The sequence below is a fragment of the Copidosoma floridanum genome, unplaced genomic scaffold (genome assembly GCF_036245765.1).
Source record: "Copidosoma floridanum isolate Cflo_tuat_1 unplaced genomic scaffold, Cflo_Japanese_pri ptg000012l, whole genome shotgun sequence".
In the NCBI taxonomy this organism is placed as follows: Eukaryota; Metazoa; Arthropoda; class Insecta; order Hymenoptera; family Encyrtidae; genus Copidosoma; species Copidosoma floridanum.
Window position 1 is genome coordinate 1,573,979 of NW_028321889.1, and position 22,471 is coordinate 1,596,449.

The 22,471-nt window shown below is 40.0% G+C and overlaps 1 protein-coding gene across 6 annotated transcripts in view; it reads right to left on the reverse strand.

Annotated features, from left to right (window-relative positions):
* Positions 1–22,471, reverse strand: part of Tlk (Tousled-like kinase) — a 74,833-nt gene continuing 52,362 nt past the window's right edge. The window contains exons 4-15 of one of the 6 annotated variants that reach the window (XM_014362754.2): positions 7,766–7,856; positions 7,026–7,297; positions 6,469–6,840; positions 5,403–5,495; positions 4,644–5,321; positions 4,456–4,547; positions 4,225–4,372; positions 4,030–4,141; positions 3,808–3,946; positions 3,618–3,729; positions 3,436–3,543; positions 1–3,315 (exon numbers count right to left, since the gene is read on the reverse strand). In XM_014362754.2, coding sequence (XP_014218240.2) covers positions 3,085–3,315; positions 3,436–3,543; positions 3,618–3,729; positions 3,808–3,946; positions 4,030–4,141; positions 4,225–4,372; positions 4,456–4,547; positions 4,644–5,321; positions 5,403–5,495; positions 6,469–6,840; positions 7,026–7,297; positions 7,766–7,856 — 2,448 coding nt within the window. In that variant the 3' untranslated portion in view covers positions 1–3,084. Of the gene's footprint in view, positions 3,316–3,435; positions 3,544–3,617; positions 3,730–3,807; positions 3,947–4,029; positions 4,142–4,224; positions 4,373–4,455; positions 4,548–4,643; positions 5,322–5,402; positions 5,496–6,405; positions 6,841–7,025; positions 7,298–7,765; positions 7,857–22,471 lie in introns of all 6 variants that reach the window. The other 5 variants (XM_023390298.2, XM_014362753.2, XM_089590461.1 and 2 more) reach the window with 5 other exon arrangements.

The window sequence follows — 22,471 nt, forward strand, 5'->3', positions numbered from 1 at the left end:
TTAGTCTTTGCATGAAATTTTTATTCTTAAAATTATATTTCAATTAAAAAATGTAATATGCATGTATGCGTGCGATGCATTTTTATACATTAAAAAACAAAAAAATGAAAATCAACTTTCAGTAAATCAAAAGAAAAGTGTCCATTGTTACAAATTAAATTAATATCACACATGTTTCTTCGATGATTCTTCAAATACGTATGAATGTAACTTGTTTTTCGTCCACCTACTTCTATATAACTGAATATTTACATTTATTAAATAATGTATCTATGTATATATAATTTAGTCATCGTTTAAGATAAATACATTTCTACGAAAAGTTTGTAAAAACCTATTTTCAAGTTATTATTGCTTTATTACAAAGATATGCTAGAAAGTCATTATTGAGCAATGCTAAAAATATTGTACAGCAAAATCAATGACCTGTTTTTTGACAAAAATATTTGGAAACATGATATTAAAAGGACCAATGATTACACATGTCTTTACTAAGAAAAAAAAAGAAAGTAAATGAAACTAAAAGCGTCAACTGATGGGAAAAAAAACATTACTGCACAATATTCTTTAGAGAGATCTTGATTCTAGTAATATAATTAAAATGTAAAAATTGGAATTTTGTAGTCTTATATTTTTGTCATCGTGTATGTGTGTATATATACATAAATTTTTTTTTTTTTTTTCGTAATAATAAGATGGGACAAGGATCGAGGATCGGTGTGTTGGCGTTTATCGAGTATATAATCGACGGATGTAATAGTAGACACTGTTCAGACTTGTATGTATTCTCCTCTGTCCACATTTTTTTTCAGCCAATAACGTTGGTAATTTTGTGACATCGACGTCGTGTCTACAATTATTGTACCAACTTACAACACTTTTTTTTAACAAGTTCTCTTACTCTGTCAATCATATGACTTTTTTCTAATCGCTTACACTTGCTCACTCTATTCAATAATCTCACCCATACTGGCAAATCTTTCACGCGCATTGTCTATTTCTTAGTAACGCATATACAATATTTTGATCACTCTGTATTCTTTTGTTTAATCATCATCTTCTAGTATTCCCAAAAGCTGCGATTTGTCAACAGATGCGACTATAATACAAAGCAAGGGCACTTGATAAAACTATTTCATAATTATCTATGTATAACGTACATATATAAAACAAATTATGAGTAAAGAAACTAGTAATGATCAAGTTGGTTTTAGTATTATGAATCTTACAGCTTCCAATATCATTTTATTTCCGTTTTTTGTTCACTTTTTAAAAAATTGTTCTTAACTTTATTTAAATCTTTAAAAAAAGTTCAAGTCGACAGATCGTTTCATTTTTATTTATTTCTTTAACACAAGAAGAAAATGACTAATATAATAAAGGTAAGTGGAGTCCATGCTTTGAAAGAGCGATACAACGGAGCCCCGGGAATGGGAAATATTATGCTACTTGTATTTTTTTCTTCATTTGAATACGAATGTTAAAAATTTGAGCAGAGTAATAAGGAGGGAAAAGTGAAGGAGAACGATCCTAATAAATTTTTCGTTTATCATCTCGTCACATTCCATCATCGTTTTCTTTCACTCTTTCATTGCCATCTAGTTTTTTTTTTAATTTTATACTCGAGTGTGTAATTGTGGTTGGTTTTTGTATTAATGCATTTACGATTTTCCGGGAGTATGCCCGCTAAGAACCCTTGACTTCCGTGCTTATTCTCTCGTTTCGTCGATCTTAAATAGTCGATCCCGTTTAACCTTAGGAACAACTAACCAAATCTCCATTTATTTTATTTTATTCGTGTGTGTACGTGTACGTTTTCTCTTATGTGTGTGTACATGTGTATTTACGACGCGGGTTAATTGTTTGTTTTCATTTTTTTTTTTTTTTCATTTTTTTTATTCACGTTATAAGTAATTAATTATCAATATTTGAATAAAGTAACATGATGTGCTGGACAAATATTCATGGAATATCTGGCACTGCACGACTGTCATGCGAGGATAGAGCCACCACACATACAGCTTTTCTTCTCATCTTGTTCACGATGCGGCTTTTTTCTTTTCGCTCTTTACCTTCTTTTTATTACTTCGTTATTTTACACTATATATATATTTTATTAGAATTAATGGTATAAATATATATATAGCATAAATATTTACATGCACACGCTAATTGAATTTTTAACAACCTTACAATTATCGCACTCATTCAAACGTCATACTTTTCTTTTCTTTTGATGTTGCAAGAGAGGAGGAACAGCTTGAAATTTTTTTTACTTTTTTCTCCTTCACTAGAATAGCCGGGAACTTTCGATTTCGTTGTTAACTACTTATCGGTATTACTTTTTTAAAAACTTTGTTCCTTCTCTCCTTCATTCCCAACTCATTTAGCTCGCTCTTTTATTTTTACCGTTCAAGTGAGTAATTTAACTTCCACTGGATTCTACTAACGCTATCTCACATTTATCTGTCGAATTTCCTCTCTTTAGTCTAAACTCCACTTTTATCTTCATTTCACAATGACATATCACATGTTTGAACGTTTCTCTCTCAAATCATTTTTTTTTTTTTTATAATAAACACTATTATCAGTCAACCCACTGTTTTTTCGATACAAGGAACGATAATACATTCGAATATGTACAAACACAACATTTTTTTTCTTTTTGTCATGCTTAAATAAATGGATCGATAGCAACTTTTCTTGAAGAAGTTGCAACTTTGTCTGTGTGTAGATTATTCAATCCTTTCTCCGAAACACAGAGACGATCGTCCATTTGATTTGCATTCTGTAATTGCAGTTCATCTCACCAACAGGAGCGGATTTCACGTCACAATTACACTATGTTGTGACGGTGGTAACGAACCATACGTACAGCTTTTCATGCTAGTTGACATGTTGCCTCTCGCGTATTTACAATTGGTTCAACAGCTCTTCTAGCATCTGCGTCCATGTGATGTCACCTCCAGTCACGCCTCAAGATAAAACAATATTGCGCAGCTCGGAATTACTCCAAGATTTGGCATGTGTGCAAGCTTTACTCGAAAGTCCATTATTAGCGTTACTGCTATTTGTCTTCCACAACTACGAACTACTCGACGCATTCATGCCGCTGAACATGCCCGTTGTGAAGGACGTCTGCTGTTGTTGTTGGTGCTGTTGTTGGATCTGCTGCTGCTGTTGTTGCTGCTGTTGCTGATTGTTTGCTTGGCGACCATGTTTCGGCATAGGTGGCTGAAGGTACTCGTGTCGTGCGAGCGTTAGCACGTCGATGCGTTCTTCTTTCCTATACGCTAAGCAACTTCGAATGAAACTCTGAAATTAGAATGAAACATTATATCGTACTTTGTATTGCAACGAGCTTATTTTTTTTTTTTTTTTTTTTTTTTTTTTTTTTTTTTTTTTATGATTTACCGAATGATGTGTACTTCTTACCTTTGCTTCGTTGCTGACTGTTGGTTTATTGGCAAATTGAACTTCTGTTGCTTTTAAAATTGTGTTCTCTTCTAAAATTGTTGCTTGTGACTGGTTGTGCCCGAAAGGCTGAAACAAAAATATACGCAATCAATAGTATGCACATTGAATCCTCGTAATACTAATTAAAAATTAATGCGTACCTTCTTGCCATAAAGGCATTGATAAAAAATTACTCCCACGCTCCAAACATCTACTTTTGAAGATATTTTCGGAGGATTTTTTCCAACCACAAAACACTCGGGTGGCAAATACCTATAGTAATCAAGATATATTATTAGAAATGTTGAAAAATAGATTAGCAATTATGGGAGGGAAAAAATTACTACATACCAATAGGTACCAGCTCCCTGTGACGTCAGATCCATACCATGGTCTGGATTGTAATTTTCCTCATCCATGACTTTGCTTAAGCCAAAGTCTGTTATTTTGATTTCACCACATACATTTCCTTCCGTTAAGAGAATGTTTCCTGTAAGTAATAAAATGGCAGGATATCAAGTTTATTGCCTTTTATATAAAAAACGGTCTTCACAATTTTAACGCTTTACTTACCTGGTTTCAGATCATAGTGTATTACTGGAGGCTTAATTTCATTGAGGTACTTTAATGCAGACACGACTTGCATTACAATAGATCTCGCTTCTCTCTCCGGAATTGTTTTATGCTGCAATCAAAGTTAAGTTTTGAAATATACTCAGATAAAATGTATAGGCTTTGAATAAAGATATGACTAAATAAACATCTCACTTGTTTTAGATAGAAATCTAAATCGTGGCCGTCACAATATTCTAAAACAGTACAAAACGAGTTTGCATCTATTTCAAATACATCGTACAGTTTTACAACCCGCGGATGATCTAATGCTTTATGAATGTTGTACTCTCGTAACGCATGTCTGTTGGAAGAAAATAAATAATCATTATCAGCACAAGATATTTTAATTTCCAACGCATTATAGAAGTCGTTTTGTCTACTCACTTTATGTAATTGGCTTTTTTATCTTCTTTCCAGTCTTTGTTTAATTGGTGAACCTTGCATGCCACGTACCGTTGCTCTTTTAAGTCAAATGCCTGTAAAGAAAAATGATTTGTTGATTGCAGAAATTAAAAGACTTACAGGATACAAACAGACTCCCATTCGACTTAATAAAATCGAATTGTACCTACCTTATGTACCTCGCTGAATCCGCCCTTGCCGAGCAGCATCAGCAGTAAATACCGCTCATTGAGCACTGGATGAGAATTAAATCTCGATTGGTCCTCGTTGTGTATGCGCTTAAGCTCCCTAATGTGTAGGTTGCGCTCACGCTCGAGTTTCTCCATCTCCAGCTGCAAATCCGCGTCCTCTTTTTTGAGAGCACTTTGACGAAGTTTCAAAATCTCGTCAGCTTCGTAGTACTCCTGCCACGAGTACGAGCCAGGCACGGCGTCTGGTTTGAGAAACGTGGCCTCGGTACCATTGTGCAATGATGTCGGCTGGGTGGACTGCTGGGTACTGCGCTTCCTGCCCGTTTCGCTGTTTGATGGCCTCTTTTTGAGCAGAAGCTTCTTTTGCCTGTCGATTTCTTCACGCTCTGTGGTTATTTCCTCCTGGCGCCGGGCGAGCTCCTGAAACGCGTAGCCGTCCGTCCAGTTCTCTTGAAAGGTCGCACCCACCCTCTGCGTCACGAATTGGCCAAGCCTCAGTCGGTTCTGCATGCACTTTTGACGGGCTTCTTTTTTTTCAATGTTCGACTTCTCCTTAAGCAGTTTCTTTACAACATCTATACACTTATTTATATGGGATTTGTGCTGCTCTAACGCCTTTTGCTGACTCGATACCTGATGCCTCAGCTCCTCCGTTGTCTGGAAAACACAATTTAACAGTTTTAATATCTTTATATTATACTTTGTTAACAATCTAACGTTTGATAAACCAATACGCACCCTATTCAACTCTTCGATTTTACTATTTCGTAACTCTAAATCAGAGGATGCTTGATTTTCGAACTCTTGTATCCTCTGGCAAGTAAGTTCCGTCTGAAAAAAAAAAAAAAAAAAAAAAAATTGACTTCATAAGTAACTAACGATACAAGATCGCAGCATTTTATAGTACAATTACTTTATACAGTGAAATGAAATGTACCTTACGACACTCATAGTAAAAATGAATAAATTTAAAAAATGAGATGTTGCTTTAAGTGTTTCGTGGCAAGTTGTGAGATTTAAATAATTTGAATGTTGCCGTTGTGTAATGCCATGGTTCTAATCGAAGAACTTTTTTTCGTAATCATTAAAAATTATTAACAGCCTAAACAGGCAGCAAGAAAAACACCAAAAATGATATCCTTCACATGAAACAAGATACTAAAAAATTTGAAAAAAGTCAAATTTGAAGTACAAAATCAATAACTCAATGAGAGTAATCTTTTCAAACCTTATTATGATGCATGAAAGGTAAATAATCGGATACATAATAAGCGACAAAAATAAATCATATTGACAACTTCTGACTTGAATTCGTTCATCAAAAATAAAAGACATAAAATATAATGATAAAATAGTATGAAAAAGAGTAAGCGAATATAAAAAATGATTTGCCAGCTGATCAGCCACAAAACTTTCGAATATCTTGCATAAAATCCTTTGTATTGGTAATTTTATCGGTAAAAAATCTATGTTAATGTGAAAACAACAATGAGTGCCGAAACAAGGTATTTATTATAATTGAACATTTACTCATAAAACCGAAAAAAAAATTACAAATGACAGTAGAAAAACAGATTTACGTTACTTTGAAGAGAGAAAAAAAAAACAAAAAAAAACAAGAAAAACCAAGTCATATTATCGCACGAAGCCAAGTATGGAAAAAAAAAAAAAAAAAAAAAAAAAGAATGAAACAAGCAACGAAACGAGAAAAAATAAAGAAAAAATACAACTGGGTGCTTACATTTGGGGTGTTAGTCTTCGCTTGCCTGACCTGGCTTGTCCTAGGAAGGTTGGTAGGCCTTACCTGCACCTGCTTGCTGACCATCGTGCCAGCGAGCTGTTGTGCCTGTGCAGAGACCTGGCTAACCACTGAGGTGGGAGCTGCAATAGCCGTCTGGGCCGACTGGGTTGTGATCACGGCTGCGCTTGTCGTCGTCGTCGCCAAGGGCGTAGTTCCGCTATTACTGCTACTGCTTACCGGCTGCTGCTGTTGAGTTGCCGGCTGACTGGGTGGCTGTGGCACCCGAGGCGGTTGCATCAGCGAACTCGGGAACTCAGCGCTCCTGGAACCGCCCGAACCCGCCTGCACTGAGCTCGACACCGACGACCCGACCCCTACGACTGGGTTGCCCGTCGTCACCTGTGGCGTTATCAGCTGCTGCGCCGATGGAGGATACTTTTAGAGAGACAAGATATTTTTGCTTTGCTTTGCTTCTTGCGTGTGTTGTTTTTTTTTTTTTTTTTTTGTTTGTGTAAGTAGAAAGAAAATTAAAGTATAAAGGGAATACAGGAATCCATGTGGGAAGAAGATGAATGGGCATGAAAGAAAGGGTGCAAAATAACAAAACAAGAGATTCATACTTTTTGTTCACTAACCATGGGGTACACCTGTTGGGGGGATGGACTCTTGGCACCTCCATGCCTGATAGGACTGCTGCCTACATGGTGCTTTGGAAAATACTCATTAATTTTTTTATTCTCTAATGAACTGACGGATCTGACTCCTTTGCTGCCTAGACTCAAGACCCCTCCTCCGCTGTCATCCGCTTTACGTTTTCTCTTCCTGTCCGATGGAGTTCGATGCACCTTTTCTGGAGTATTTGGATCTACCTCCTTGTCGCTATGCGACGAGCCTGTTAAAAAACACACCATTGTGATCACTAATAAAAACATAAACTGAATTTTGAGTCAATGAAAAAAAGTTGAGAAACAATTTTTCCTTGAATTCATATTATTTCATGTGGATTTAGTTTAAGCACACAATTTAGCATTGTATTAAAGAATTACATGGTTAAAATAATCAACAATTTATTGTATTGAAAGTAATGACACGGTTTTAATTTTGATCATTTAAGCTGTTCTTGATAAATTTGATAATTTTAGTACATTTATATCATCTCACTCTCTGTAAATATATGTGAATGGCACTTCACTAACGTTTGACCGAAAATTGCAAAAAATTAATGAATATCACACGGACTTTTTTTCAACAAAATTTCTCAATGAAGTTACACACCATCTAGTACCATCAAGCAAACTGTTTATACGGCAAATCCAGATGAATAAACAGAATCATTCAAACATAAAAAATTTCAACTTACCAGTGCTCATATTTGAATCTTGATTATGAACTGACTGACCAGAGTTTATTGTTGATTGGGGTGCCATCTGAATTTGTGACCCAGCAGACATCTGAAAAAATACAAAAGAAAAATAACCATTAGATAAGTGTTTGTACAATATTAACGTGACTATATACTATAAACATCTAAAATTATCTCACATTATAAGCTAATAATAATTCACGTGTAGTGTTCAATATTTTATAGCAAAAAGTCTCCTTCCAAATCATACGTTATTAACATGTTACAATATAAGTATAGTTTTCAATAGCTTGTGACTATCACAGTAACGTTCATTCGGTATATTTAAGTATCAAGGTTTAAGCTCGAAGATTTCAACCAGACACTTTCTGCCATATATTTTTATTAAAAAATCATGTGTAAGTACTTCTATATATTTATCGAGCCTCATCAGTTAGGTAAAGAATGTTCAATGCTGCCGTTCCGCGCCACATTTAAGGTTAGAAAGCTCCGATTTCATTTAAGACCATAGCAAATCCAGAGTCCCTTTTCTCTTACCATTGATTACTGGAAGCATCGAGCTTACAATTATTATTCACACTAATCGCTTGCACACGTGAAAACTCCGAAATAATGTTAACTATGCACATTAACAAACTTGACACACGGGGCCAAAACAAGAAGGTATGCCAGACGCCGATTTCTTCTATACCTATAGAGCTATGGGATCACTCACGCTGGAGAATATAAGAACAACATCAACAACAACAACAACAACAACAACAACAACAACAACAACAACAACAACAACATAAACAATAACGACGATAACAATGATCTTAATGGTAACACGATAAAAATAAAAACCAATAATACTCAGGGTCGAGAAATATTGGCAAAAGCAGAGCATATATTAGGAACATCGAAGATCAACGCCATCGTCGTTGATTTAAGAGGCAAGAGGGTCTGTTTTGCGTGCGCACGCGTGTAGGTATATATATATATATATATATATATATATATATATATGTTTATATTACGTATATTACACAAGTTTATGCGTGTTATATATATAGATAAGTAACATAATTATAAGTTTGTCGTTCGAATTCAAGAAAACGAAGCGACGAGGATTAAGATGAGAAAACTGTACTGCCACTGTTGTAAAAAGATTATAAGTATATAGGTACTTGAATAGAAGTACTTACACTGTTCGTTTATGATGCACATAGGTATACTTAATAGCAAGAGACGAAAGCTACGGCGTAGAAAAAAGAGGAGAAGAAGAAGAAAAAATGAAAACGATATGTTAATTGATCGAGGCAAATGATGGATGATTTTTCATGTCGAAAGAGCAGTGTGAGTAGGGCCACTCTGGCAAGGGCCTTCAAGGGGCACCACATTATAACCCCCGTTACAGGGTCTTTAAATAAAGAATCGTTTACGATTTCAATAAATGACGTGGTGGTAAAAAATAATTTGTAATATGTCTATTAGCGATATCATGTAAAGAAAAAAAAACTCCGAAGCTGTGTGCGAAAAAGTATACACCTCAAAATTCAGTTAACGCATGATGTATACTTAGTTGTTACCTTGTGGACATTGATAGGTGTTAAACTATAAAATACAAACATAAGAAGAGTGAAAATTATATTTTATATTTTTTTCGCGGAATATTTAACACGCATTGTAAAACGTATTAATCGTTGACCACCTTTAGAAAATTGTTTGCAAACCGTTTGAAAATTCCAACCGATAAAAACGTGATGGCTTATAATTTAAAAACTACAATACGAATGACTAACGAAAACGATTTAAATTCATACGATTGTATAGGGAGGGGTAGTACCTGGGGCGCCATATAGTATATGTATATAGTTTCCGGCTTTTATCTTGCGCGGATCGACTTTTGGATATATAATACGTGTGTAATAATGTGGGATTGATCGTAGTCACCTTTATCCACATATAAATATGACATCATCATCATCATCATCATCATCATCATCATCGTGATATACATGTAATAATGATAATTTACACAAGACACGTCAATCTGCCCGCAGCTGGTGTAAATTCGAATAGGTGCGTGCGATGTATTTTCGCGTAAACAAGCATATACGTATGTACGAATGTATATACATATATATATATATTATTTACAACAACAGCGAGAGGTTATAGCCGAGCGATAGAATAATAATAATAATAAATAATAATAAATAACAATAAATAGTGCGTATGTAAACACACATCACCTGTACCTATACTTAATACTTGAGACGAGAGAGTGAAAAAAAGAAGGAGCGCGCATCGAAGCATTACATTACTTATACCTACTAATGTGGGTTAAACGCTAAAACTTATGCTCACCAGACGGACTGCAAAGAGAATATCACGACGACCAACTCAAAAGACCCACAAAATGGAGGAGTATGTGGTGTGTACAAGAAAGACTAGTATAGAGAGTCACTAGTCACTGTATACACAGATGAGGCTCTATGATATATATATATACATAACAAACATGCGAGTGTGTGTGTACGCGCACCGACCCACACTAGCCTACGTACCGACTGTGTGTGATATATTCTTTACTTTATATTGTTCGCTTGGCTCGTCGTCTGCGCTTCTCCGGCATCAGCTTGCTTGTGCTCTTCCGTTCCCCTCCACCACTAAACCTATCTGGTAAAGCGCGCGCGCGTGAGAGAGAAGGACGAAGGGGGAGAGAAAGAGAGAGAGAGAGAGAGAAAAACGGGTCTTGCTCTCTCTCTCTCTCTCGCGCACACATTTTATTGACGATGATGTTACAAGTGGGCGCAGGATACAGGAGGCAGCGAAAACTTTGGTCACATTGTATAGTGTAAAAAAGAGAGAGGGGTGCAGTGCACAGGCGTATATTATATACCAATCACATGTATTATTTTACATCAAGCGAATCTATAGACGATGACGAATATACGCGTATGGAAGCGCTTTTCCGTTCTTCTTTTATTTTGTCGCACCATTGGGAGGGACAAACTCCAGTGAGGCGCAAAACTCGTATCGACAAAAGTTACGAGTGATTAAATTTCACATCATTTTTTTTCTTCTTGTGTTTATGGTAAGTATCTGTTCCTACTATTTTTTATTCAAGTTCGCCCAGACACCGGTGGGTACTTTTTCCTCCAAGAGCTTTTGTCGGGCCTTGAATTTTACGTGCCCTCAAGTTGAGCAGCGAATGTTCTTTTCCGATGCCGAGGGGACCGCGGCTGATTTCTCGTTTTCCTTTACTTGATCATTTAAAAACGATCAACTTGAGCGCGACGCAAAATTACATGACGATCCGGAGGGACGCATTAATCGCGAAATTGCCGCACTTACACGACGCACCGGTAGGTAAATTAGGTTTTATCGAGTTAGCCTGTTTATAATACAGGTAAGCTCGTGGCAATTGTAAGAAAATAAAGCATTTTTTTGGAAAACAACTCCCGGTCCCCGTCAGGTCCATGGAAGTGTAAGACTTTGGGAGAGGAGCAAAAAAAAAAATAAAAATAATATAGGTGCAGAAGGCGAATTTGGAAACCAAAGCCCCAAAGCTCAATGGAGGAAAGCGAGCTAAGATAAACAGCTCTGGTCAACTTTCGTCAAATTCGGTGGGCACATTGTAAACAACGGCCGATGAGCTTGCGACGAGGAAACGCGTGAAATATTTATACCATCATTGTGGGAAGAGGGAAAAAGAAAAAACCAACCAAAGATAAAGCCAGACCACGGCGATATGGGGGACATGGAGAGAAAAAAAAAAAAAAAAAAACACCACCACCTCGGCCAATGGTGTATACACGTAAGTGGCTCATTCGTGCGGTTTCTTTTTTCTGGGGCCAATGAACTTACGTCCTGCGAATAGAGAGAGAGAGAGAGAGAGATTGTGAACGGATTCTAGAAAGCTGGTACTGTATATCAAGTGTGTACATCGTTGCTGCTCCGACCGCATTGCACGACGAATCTTTGGCTCTTTGTTACACTCCGGCACCTTCAAGTACTATCATACTATCTGCAAAGGTTGATGCGCAGTGTACAAGTATATAATGGTGTAACACATATGATACACGGGGGGAGGAGAAACATTAGTCCATATTTTCTATATTCACGTGACTTCTGGGTAAATGAATATCACGTACACAAGCGCCACACTGGATGTATATATACAATAGCATAAAACGAAACCCCGTAGAAATGTATGACCCGCACATATTAATTTAGAAATGTTTACCGTAATCTTCAACTTCGATCGTCAGGAAAACCAATGTTGGGGCATTATAAACAACGGCTCGAACTTTTGCGCGTCGCGCAATGTCTCGAGTTTAACATCTTCGAACGCTATAAGTATCACACACTACTTGTCGGAGAACAAAACAAAATTACTTACACGAGAAAAAACAACAACTTACAGCGGAGGAGGGAGCTAAATTTTTGTTCGTCAGCTCCCTCTTCTCCCTCCACGACTCGTCGACGCAGATATATACATATATACAAAAAAAACAAAAAAAAAAACAACAACAACAACAAATGAAAATGAAAATGCGACTCGTGTCAATACGCTGTGTATGTCGATAGAGAGGGAATGTACAAGGAAGTGTGTCCGAAAATCACTGATTGGCTCCGCCATTTTCGGGACTAACTGGAAAAATTGTCTTTTCCGTTGCAACTCGGTGTGCTTCCCTCCTCTCTACCGCCCGTGCAGTCCCAAAAATGACGTCTTTGACCGCACCAACTCCCCTTTATACTCTCTAGCATAAGCGTCACCATCGACCAATAGTGTAACTGTGCAAACATTTCTCACGGGCACGCAACAGGTTGTTCGGGTACCCCGAATATGATTGTGGTCAGGTGAGGTTTGTCGCTCAACCTTACAGTGACGAAACAATATCAGTTGGGCTCTGATTACTCATTGAAAAACTGACGGGTGCATAGTCTTCCTCTCTGACACGGTCGTGACCAATTAAGAGTTGAGACAGTCTACTTCCAGGAGACGATTTCAATGCTAAACCGGCATAATTTGTCAAATTTCTTGTTTATGTTGGTCAGCATATAAATGATATAACATCATGCATTTACAGAACTATTGTTTCACGGAGCATCAGCAATCAAGTACTTTTGTAACACAGCAAAGGTCTGACACTTGCAAAAATATTTTTTTTTTTTTATCCACAATAACTATTCATACGGTGATTGCAAAGAAATCACATGCGTGTAATGCATTCGTATGTTTTTGCTGCAAGAGGGTAGTCTTCCGCACATAATATTCGACACCATAGAGGAATTTTGGCGCACATACTTACGTGCTCCGAAAAATAGAAAAATATTCAACATTTCCCACTATACATGTCAGAGACTCTTTTGCAGGCACACTACTCATTGGACTTGTAAAGGAATAATACAAGTAAGGCCGTATTGATCAATTTTTCAGGTACTACTGGGAATTTTTTTTTTTCGTCACTCAAAGTTCAACAATAAACTTTACCTAAATACGATGAAAATTACCCCCCGCCCCCCTTAACAAAGTGTGTAGACATTATACAGGCAGACGTATAGTATATGCGCCCGCGCACTTTATTGCTATTGTGTTAGTTTAATAGCGTATAGTTTAATTATTTGATATAATTGACGTGCCATACATATGCATACAAATGTAAGATACGCATCGTTTTTTTTCAAATGGTATATAGATACTTTTGAAAGAATCACTACGGAGCTGTCGAGTTCAGCTCAGAGGGCGGTAGAGAGAGAGAGAGAGAGAGAAGACATGACACAGCATGTAAATAATATGACATAGGTAATGCTCTAATCCTCATACTGGCTAGAGGCTCTTGTCCCTGGCGCCATCTGAGCCGAGCTTGCCAACTCACCAGCCCCATTGCCGCTGCCAATGTATGTATATTTGAGGTATATTTATAATAATGACAAAAATGAGTGTAGGTTTGTGGATACCAATAATAGCGTTGACGCGTATTACCAACAATGTACACCAGACACGTTAATATTCGATTTATCCATTCATACAATATATATAGGCGGGAGGTGAAATTTAATCAGCGCACGCTTTATCTTGCGTAGTTATTAAAACGTAAAAGGAGGAAAACACAAGGCTGCAGTCTCCTCTGTCTTTCTGGCATAAAGCTAATACTTTGGCATTTATAAATGCATTTGTAGAGCGTGCGTGAGAAAAGCGAGACTTCATTTAACAACATAACAAAAAAAGGGGGAACAAGCGCCAGATAGAGGGAGTAAGGAAGGGAAACCCAAGTGCCAACGGACTCCATCGTGAGCGCAACATTGCGGTGATGCGTGTATGCAATAGTATTAATAATAATAAGAAGAAGAGCACACAAAACTCTCACACACCGAAAGTACAATTATTATAACGCACGGCATGAGAAGAGCCGGTGGCTATTTCTAGGTGAAGCATCGCAAGTATCGTCCGGACGAGCGAAAAGTGTCACGCTTAATATACAGAACGTATATATACATGTACACCCGAGAGCCGGCTGTTTCGATCTGAGGGAGGGAGGCGGTGTCTCTCTTTCCGACTTTTACTGACTTTATATATAACCATAGGTACATAATATGCTCGAGGCGCGTGTGTTTCACCGATTGTTTTGTTCCCAATATTTTGTTTTTCGGTGTTGGAAATTGATTTCTCTCTATCGACAGTTGAAAGTAGTACGACATTACGTATGGGCCGACACGCGTGTCGGGAAAACAAAAATTGGCTCGAAGCACCTCGTCGAAGTTCGCCGAGGTCAATTGTGTGGATTGGCTGTATTATGTTATCATTAACCACACTATCAACACACCCAAATACAGCGGCGATAAAACACTAAAGTCAACTTCCTCCCTCCCAACTCTCGACTAGCTGTTTTTTGCGTTGTTTGTCATGGGTATATACACAGTATATTATACCAGGCATATATTACATTTACGCCGTATCGTCACGAAAACGCAATTGATGAAACCAGACGTGTCAAGTGAAATCACGTACGAAACAAATCAATCGAAGGGACGCAATGTAAGCGCAAAAAAATAGAATAGGTACAGCGACAAGCGCGTTATGCCTATATTGACAAAAAAAAAAGAAACCAAAGTCGCACGTGCAGTGGGGATATCATCATCATCATCAACGTCGTCGGCAACTACTTTATCGATGTACGCTTATTCCCCCGTCCTTGTCTGACACAAAGCGAAAAGGGAGCTGTCGCGCCATGCAAAGGAGAGCCAGAGGGAGGGAGCGCCCGGAACTAGGCTAGAGGGCCGTTCCGCTCCTATACCGAGCCGGACACCTTTGCACCCGAACCCTCTGCTTTCGACACGCATACTTGCCGTGCACGAAAAACGACAAATATAAGGAGTTGGGATCGCGCGCATCAAGAATGAATGGAAATAAAGAGTCAGCAGCTCCCTATGAAAAAAAAAGGGAGTGAATTAAGGGGGAGAGAGAGAGAGAAAAAGCAACAACGTACCCGACGAACGACCACGGACCGGCCGAGGCCACCGCTTCCACCACCGTCACAACGAGCAGGGCAGTCGGTCGTCGGGCGAGGTGGAACGGTGCCGCGGCGCTACGTGTCGCGGTGCGGCGTGACCGGCCGGTCGCCTCCCTCCTCCTCCTCCTCCTGCAGCTTCTTCTTCTCCGTCAATGGCTGATGACGAGGCGATCGCCGCCTGCGCCGTGTCGCCGTGCTGATTGTCGCGTGACTGCCGGTGCGGGCCGACGATGCCGGCTGATCGGAAGCTACTCCGGCGCGAGAAACCCTCGCCGTCCTTTTGCCGATAACGCACGACACCCGAGTCATTATTCCGATGGTGCTGCTGTCATGGCCCTCTCCTCCCCCCTTTTTCTTTTTCCTTCCACTGTATAATATGTATGTATGTATTTAGGCTTCTTCTTCTTGCCCTCTCACTATATCCGCAGTTCCGGTTTTTCGTAACAGAATCCAGAGCGTCGTCTGCTACTGCTGTCCCGTCTCCCTTTTTATTTTTCTTCCCTCGGGCGAGCGGTATAGGCGACGCGGGGTGCGTAGACCTCGAAACTGTGTAGGGAAAAGGTCACCGGCAGCAGCGCGCCCGCACCTACGATACACACTTGGAGATTTGTAATATATTATATCCGCACAGTTGGAATCCGATGAAAGGATAACGGTGCGTACATTATAATATGCACACGGCCCTAAATGGCCGTCAAGTGGGAATTGAAAAATAAGTTGTCTCTCTACGGCAACGGGAACAACAAGGAGATGAAGGAGAAAAGCGAGAAGGCCATTTTTGCGGCGGACGAGCCGCCACACCAGCCAACAGAGGTATAATTATCTATATATATATGTATGTATGGTAGCAGCGAGTTGTGTATGTGACGAGATGTACCTATATAATTTGCGGGGGGGGGGGGATGGGTGAGGGCGTATGGAGAGCAGCGGCGGCGGGCAGGCGGTCGCGCCCGATCGAAATTCCAAAGGGAACTGAAACTACCCAGGCGGCTGCCTCTGCTCCGATGCTATATACTACCATGCCGTACCAGCCGCTACCGCGAGGAAGTGCGGTATGTACGTGTGTACATGCACACCTATACGAGGGAGAGAGAGAGAGAGAGAGAGAGAGAGATCGGGGGAGAGCTGTAGAAGAGAAGAAGAGCTCGACGGGCCGGCGATCGCTCGCTATACGAGCGCTATATATATATATGTATATAATATTATGTGTATAGTGGGTCTCTCTTTTACTCGCTCTCCCATATGTATGAATGTATTATGTATATACGTATACCCTACACTGTGTGTGTCAGTTGTATACACCTAAACCAAATTATATAGATTTCCTTGCGCGAATATTTTATACCAACTCTGACGAGATACGTGTATACTTCCTTGGCAAGAGAAAGAAAAGGACATGTATATATTTAGGGGTGGAAGAGCCCCTGACGCCTATTTTTTCTTTTTTTCAATGTTATATACCTGCTATTGCTGTCAATTTTGCATGTTCATATTACTCGAACGTCATACTTGTCAATTGGCTTCGATACTAATTGTTATGATTGTTGTCATGATCATCAGTGTAAATGTTGGTCTTTCGATCGTTGGACCAGGAAAGATTCCTACACGCCGGAGAAGAACATAAGAAACGAAAGAGCAAAAGTGTCGTTGTTGTATATTTATATTCGGAAGATATGTATGTATTATATATTATTTCGAGAAGCCCGCACTCGTCGTCTTTTATATAAGCGTGCGCGCATACGGAGATATCGAGAGCAAAGGGGAAAAACGGGCTCTATACCAATGAGTTCACATAATATGTACCTACGTGAGCATGTAAAAAGCACATGTATACGGTAGAAAATGGTGCTCTGGGACGTAGAGAGAGAGAGAGAGAGAGAGAGAGAGAGAGGGAGGAAACCGGCAAAAGAGAGATAGAGAAAGAACGGGATAAAAAGATACGTGTACCTATATGTATAAAAGTATGAAGAGGAAAAGAAAAAAGAAAAAAAAAAAAAAGGAAAGGCCGCGGCTATAGCTGGCGCGTATGTATATATGTATACACGTATACGAGGGACATTCCTCCGGTGCAAGTCTCTCTCTCGCGCGCGGTCTCTATACATGTATAAAGTTTGCGTGTGGGTTGAGCGCTAGCCGGTAAAATCAATGTGGCCAAGTGTGGCTGCTTCTATCTTGCTCTCCCTCTCTCGGTCTCTCTGGTTAAAGTACGACACAGCATAAAGCGAGAGAGAGAGAGAGAATACCTATACTCTCCCACCGATGTACGTGCATCCATTGGTACGCGTGTGCGCGTTTTCGCGGAAAGGGTGCACCGGGTACAGTGGCTGCGCGTATACTAGTGTATAGCCAGCGTACTCTGTCTCTCGCTCTTTTGACCTAAAAGGGGGATGGTGAACAGCTATAGAGCGCGCGCGCGAGAGAGAGAGACTGACAAGAGAGATATGCGAAGAGGAGAGCAGCAAAGCGCGGGTGGAAAGATCGAAGCGGTGCTTGGTGCGTCTGAACAGTACGTATACAGGAGCTACGAGAAATTTCTAGCCGCGTATACCTATTATGCATGTGTAAGAAAGAGGTGGTGGTGGTGTCCTGACGGGTGTTAATTGGGGTTCGTGCGAATGTATAACGCAATCTTATATAAATACGTATATACTTGTACGGATGAGGAGATCATTTGGCTCCCACCTTTTTTTTTTCGTTTTTTTCGTTTTTTTTTTTTTTTTGTTTTTTTTTGTTTTGCGCGAGCGCCTGCGCGTTTCGGTGTTCCAATGCGGAAACCGATGAAGCTCTCTTTGCGCCACCGAGAAATTTAATAGCCGAGACGCAGGTGACGTCTTTTCATGCGATATGTGCGCTTGGTTCGAGAGATTTTTACCTCGTACTCGGTAATCTATGGACGATCAAAAAAAGGCACAATAATCTCATCAGAGTTCAAGATCACATCTGGTGATAACGCATCATCATAATTATATACTATATACACGTGTGTACTTTCAATCGAAAAAATACGTACATATATTATTATTATTATTATTATTATTATTATTATTATTATTATTATATGGTACAAATAAACACTCGTATTCAAATAAGCACGCTACTACATTGCCGTTGCAACAGAATCGAGTTGGACGCACGATAAGTTTCAATTTAAATGCACGATATCTATATATATGTAAATACATGAGATAGAGATACCACTGCTATCAGTATATGTACAAATATACATAACACCGCATACATAACATCCGAAACATTGGGTATATAGTGTGGTGTTTGTCAAAAGCTCGTATATGCATACACATATACCTATATATTTAAGCGCGTGGTGCGTCATTATCAGTCCTTGAGGAGGGGCGATAAAAATTTTTCCTTCTATTTTTTTTTTTTTTATTCCATACTTTGCTCGCGTGGGCATGTGTACAATTGTAATACAGTCCAGCAGAGAATTAATAACTGGTATTGAAAAGCAGTGATGATGACGCGGGGTTTATAAAAAAAAAAAAAAAAAAAAAAAAAAAGAGCTCGGTTTGTTTTTTCTTTCCTTTCGAAAACATTTCGACAATCGACAACAACAAAGACGACGAATTTATTAAAATCGTGTGGTTTAATAACACGTATTAATCCTAAAAGCCACAAGACACGCGTGCGCGCGAGGAGAGTGACCATTTTACGTGCTATCTACCGGAAAACAGAGAATCTATGGTATAAGTATATGTACCGTTACCAAAGTGTGGCGTCTCCCTATACGATATTTTCGTGCGGTGGGAATCGAGGCGTAATAATCGCCTCCACGAAACGAGCGCGTGTAACTAAAAATTGCGTAATCGTGTATCCAGAAAAAAAAATTAATACCAACTATGTTACGCTTAAAGCGCTTTGTATTACCGCGGTCGTGACTCTTATCTTGGTGTATAACGATGACGTTGTATGTGCATACACGTAAGTCCACCTCAATTTGAGAAGAGTTTCTATTTTTTCAGCGAAACAATGCAACGAAAAATAACGTTGAGTTACAATCAATTGATCGCGATTCACAAATTGACGCACACATATTTTCGTGCCTGTGGGGCAAAGGTAATTGCTTGACGAGCTACTATTGCCCCGCAGCGACACGAAACCACGGGCGACATCGATCTTTACTTTTGCTCCGTATATATTCATGTAGGTTTATAATCTATGTACGATTGAGTTATCGCTACGCTATACCTTTTTTTATCTCCATTTGTTTACTGTTTCATAAACCGATGAACCCGAGCCTCGATTATAATTATATTCATACGTTTAATCATCGCGATTGAAAGAAAAAAAGAAACAACCGATATTTTTACTGTAAAAAATATGGAGCTTCCTTCGAAAGTACACAGTTCAACAGCTGTCGTATCCGAAATAGCTCGTGACAAAAAACAAAAGGCACGCTTTTGGCATCACTTATTGATCGAGTCGAATTGAGCTCTCAGTGGGAGCTTCACGGGAAGGTTAAAAAAGAAAAAAAAAAAAAAAAAAAAAAAAAAAAAAAAAAAGTACAGTGTCAACTGCCAATAATTATAAATGTAAGCGAGTTAAGAAACAGTGGTATCAGTCGGAGCGAGCGCTTCAATATACGTATACAATAATAACACTCGCGGGGAGAGAGAGGGAGAGAAGGGAGAAAAAGAGTAGTAGAGCCAGCAGCGAGGTCGTCGCGCGACGACGCGATGTATATGTACACACCCCAGCTGCTGCTATCATATATACAGGATACACCAACACACGCACCATTGGCATCAGGGCGACCAACAAAACAGTAGTTACGTTCGCGTGCACACGCTGGCGCAAGTAGTTACAGACAAAACGGGTGGGACAGACAGACGTCGGCAGTGTCGGCACACACATGCGCGCAGGCGAGCGAGAGAGAGAGATGGATCGAGCGCGAGAGGGAGGGAGGCCAGGTTCAAGTCTGCCACGGGGACGACGGCCGTTTCAGTCGAGCCTCTGCACCCAGACGGTACGGTTCTCTCGTTTATCCGACCACGTACCACCTCACCCGTACCGAGCGTGTACTATTTTTGTCGTTCGCACTTTTTCTTTTTTTTTTTTTTTTTTTGGTTTCCTTATTATATTGCCGATTTTGTTATTATTACTGATTATAATTTAACAAAGGACGAAAAAAAAGAAACAAAAAAAAAATAGGGCGAGGGACGTCTTAGTCAATAGCATTCGTTTGACAGCAAGTGTGCGCCGAACGCGACAACCAGGAGTTCTGATGTACGTACTGCTAAGAGAAGGAGCAGAGCGTGGTATGCAGAGAGCCACCTACGCACTCGTGAGATATTCGCAAAGTGAAAGAGAGAGAGAGAGAGAGGCACATTGACAGAGACGGAGGGTGATGCTGCGTGGTGCCCTCGATAGTATCCATCGATCGGTCCTATACTAAGCTATACACCGCACTATGACCTAAAAGTACTCCACGACGACGTCAATAATTTCTACTATATTATTGGGCAGGGAAAGGTACACCGAAGCAAGCCCAGTTGTGATTCCGACGAAGAAACGAGTGGGATGAGCACGTAAATGTCACTCGATGAATCGAGTATTCTGGCAGTGCTTTCGCAAAAATGAAAAAAAAAAAAAAAAACCAATAAGTTAAATTTAACACTCGCTGCCTCGTGTGACACAAATTGTCTTAAGAATTCATTGGGTGCGATGGTATACGTCAAGTGTCAAACCAAAAGAAAATCGGTCGCAGCGTAACAACAACAACAACAACACAAAAACACATACACGACTTGCAAGATAGATGGCATAAAAGCACAAGTGCAGGAGCGCATACGCCATTTGCAAGCTCGCGCGAAAGGAACGATAGAGAGAGAGAGAGAGGCCAGTCTAGCCGTCGCACGGCGGTGGCGGCTATATACACACGACGTTGTTGGTAGTACATGATGTGTGCATATATACATATATAGGTAATGCAGTTGTTGGCCAGAATAATCTGCGAACCGCTCGTTAACATGGCTACCGCGGTCGCCCGTCTGGTGCTCACATTTTTCGCAAACGGCGGAAAAAAGAAAAAAAAAAAAAAAAAAAAAAACCGGAGCTTTTGTGCCTTTAACAACAGTTCTCCTGGGCCCCAGTGTATGCATATGCAAACCGATCAGGAAGGGGGGGAGGGGGGCGAACAAAAACGGAGTTCTCGGACACGATGCGCGAGAAGGGTGTGCGCCGTGCGCGACAGTGTGTACACCAAGAATGAAATACACGCGCTGAAAGACGATGGGCCAAGTAGGAAAGAAAGAAACGGAGCGGTGTGCAATGCATTGCAACGAAAAGCTGCAGTGAAAAAGAAAAATGGCCGTTGTATGGTGCGGTTACGTGCGTTATGTATATATATGTAGCGGAGAAAAAAAGAAAAGAACGAAAGAGAGAGAGAGAGAGAGAGAGAGGGAGTGCTACTTACCCGTGACGAGGCGAATTGTTTAAGCGTTTTCTCGACACTGAAACAACGACGACAACGATGACGACGTCGAAGAGAGGACGATGAGAGAGAGAGAGAGGGCAGCAAACCAGCCGACCGATCGGAGGAGAAGGAGAGAAGGCGGACGTCGATGTAACATGTACCTATAATACCGTGCGCGCAGAGCCGGTGCACTACTCTCTCTCTCTCTCTCCGTGCCGTGAAAAAGCAGAGGAGAGCTGCTCCTCTCCGGGGAATTTAGTTTCCAGCTTATCCGTTTGGAGGTGACTTGCCTCTCTCTCTCTCTACTTTGTTTGTTACGTGTGTCTGTGTCGTCGCTACATTTGGAAATTCGCATATCGCGCGCGTTTCTGCTTTCTTTAGACGGTACTCGGGCGACGTCCTTTTTCTTGCTGCCAAACCTGAACGTTTTTTGCGTTTCGACTCGCGGTGCCCCAGAGACGGAGAAGAAACGAAAAAAACAAGCCATTAAATTCGCGTCGAGGCGCGATATCGGTTTTTTATTTATCTATCGGAAAACAAAGCTCCGTTGTATGAATTTTGGTGCTTTACAAAACGAAGGCTCCGCGCGTATCGATAAGATAACACGAAAGTCACAGGCCCCCGAGGTACCGAGTACGTACCGCGTTAGTAGTAGCTTTTACCCGACAATGTTCACTCTGGTCGAGCGCAAAATTTTCCGACCTTCTATCCATCCCTCGGTCTGTGGGTGAAATTTGCTTCCTCGAAGGAAAACCAGAGGGGCAA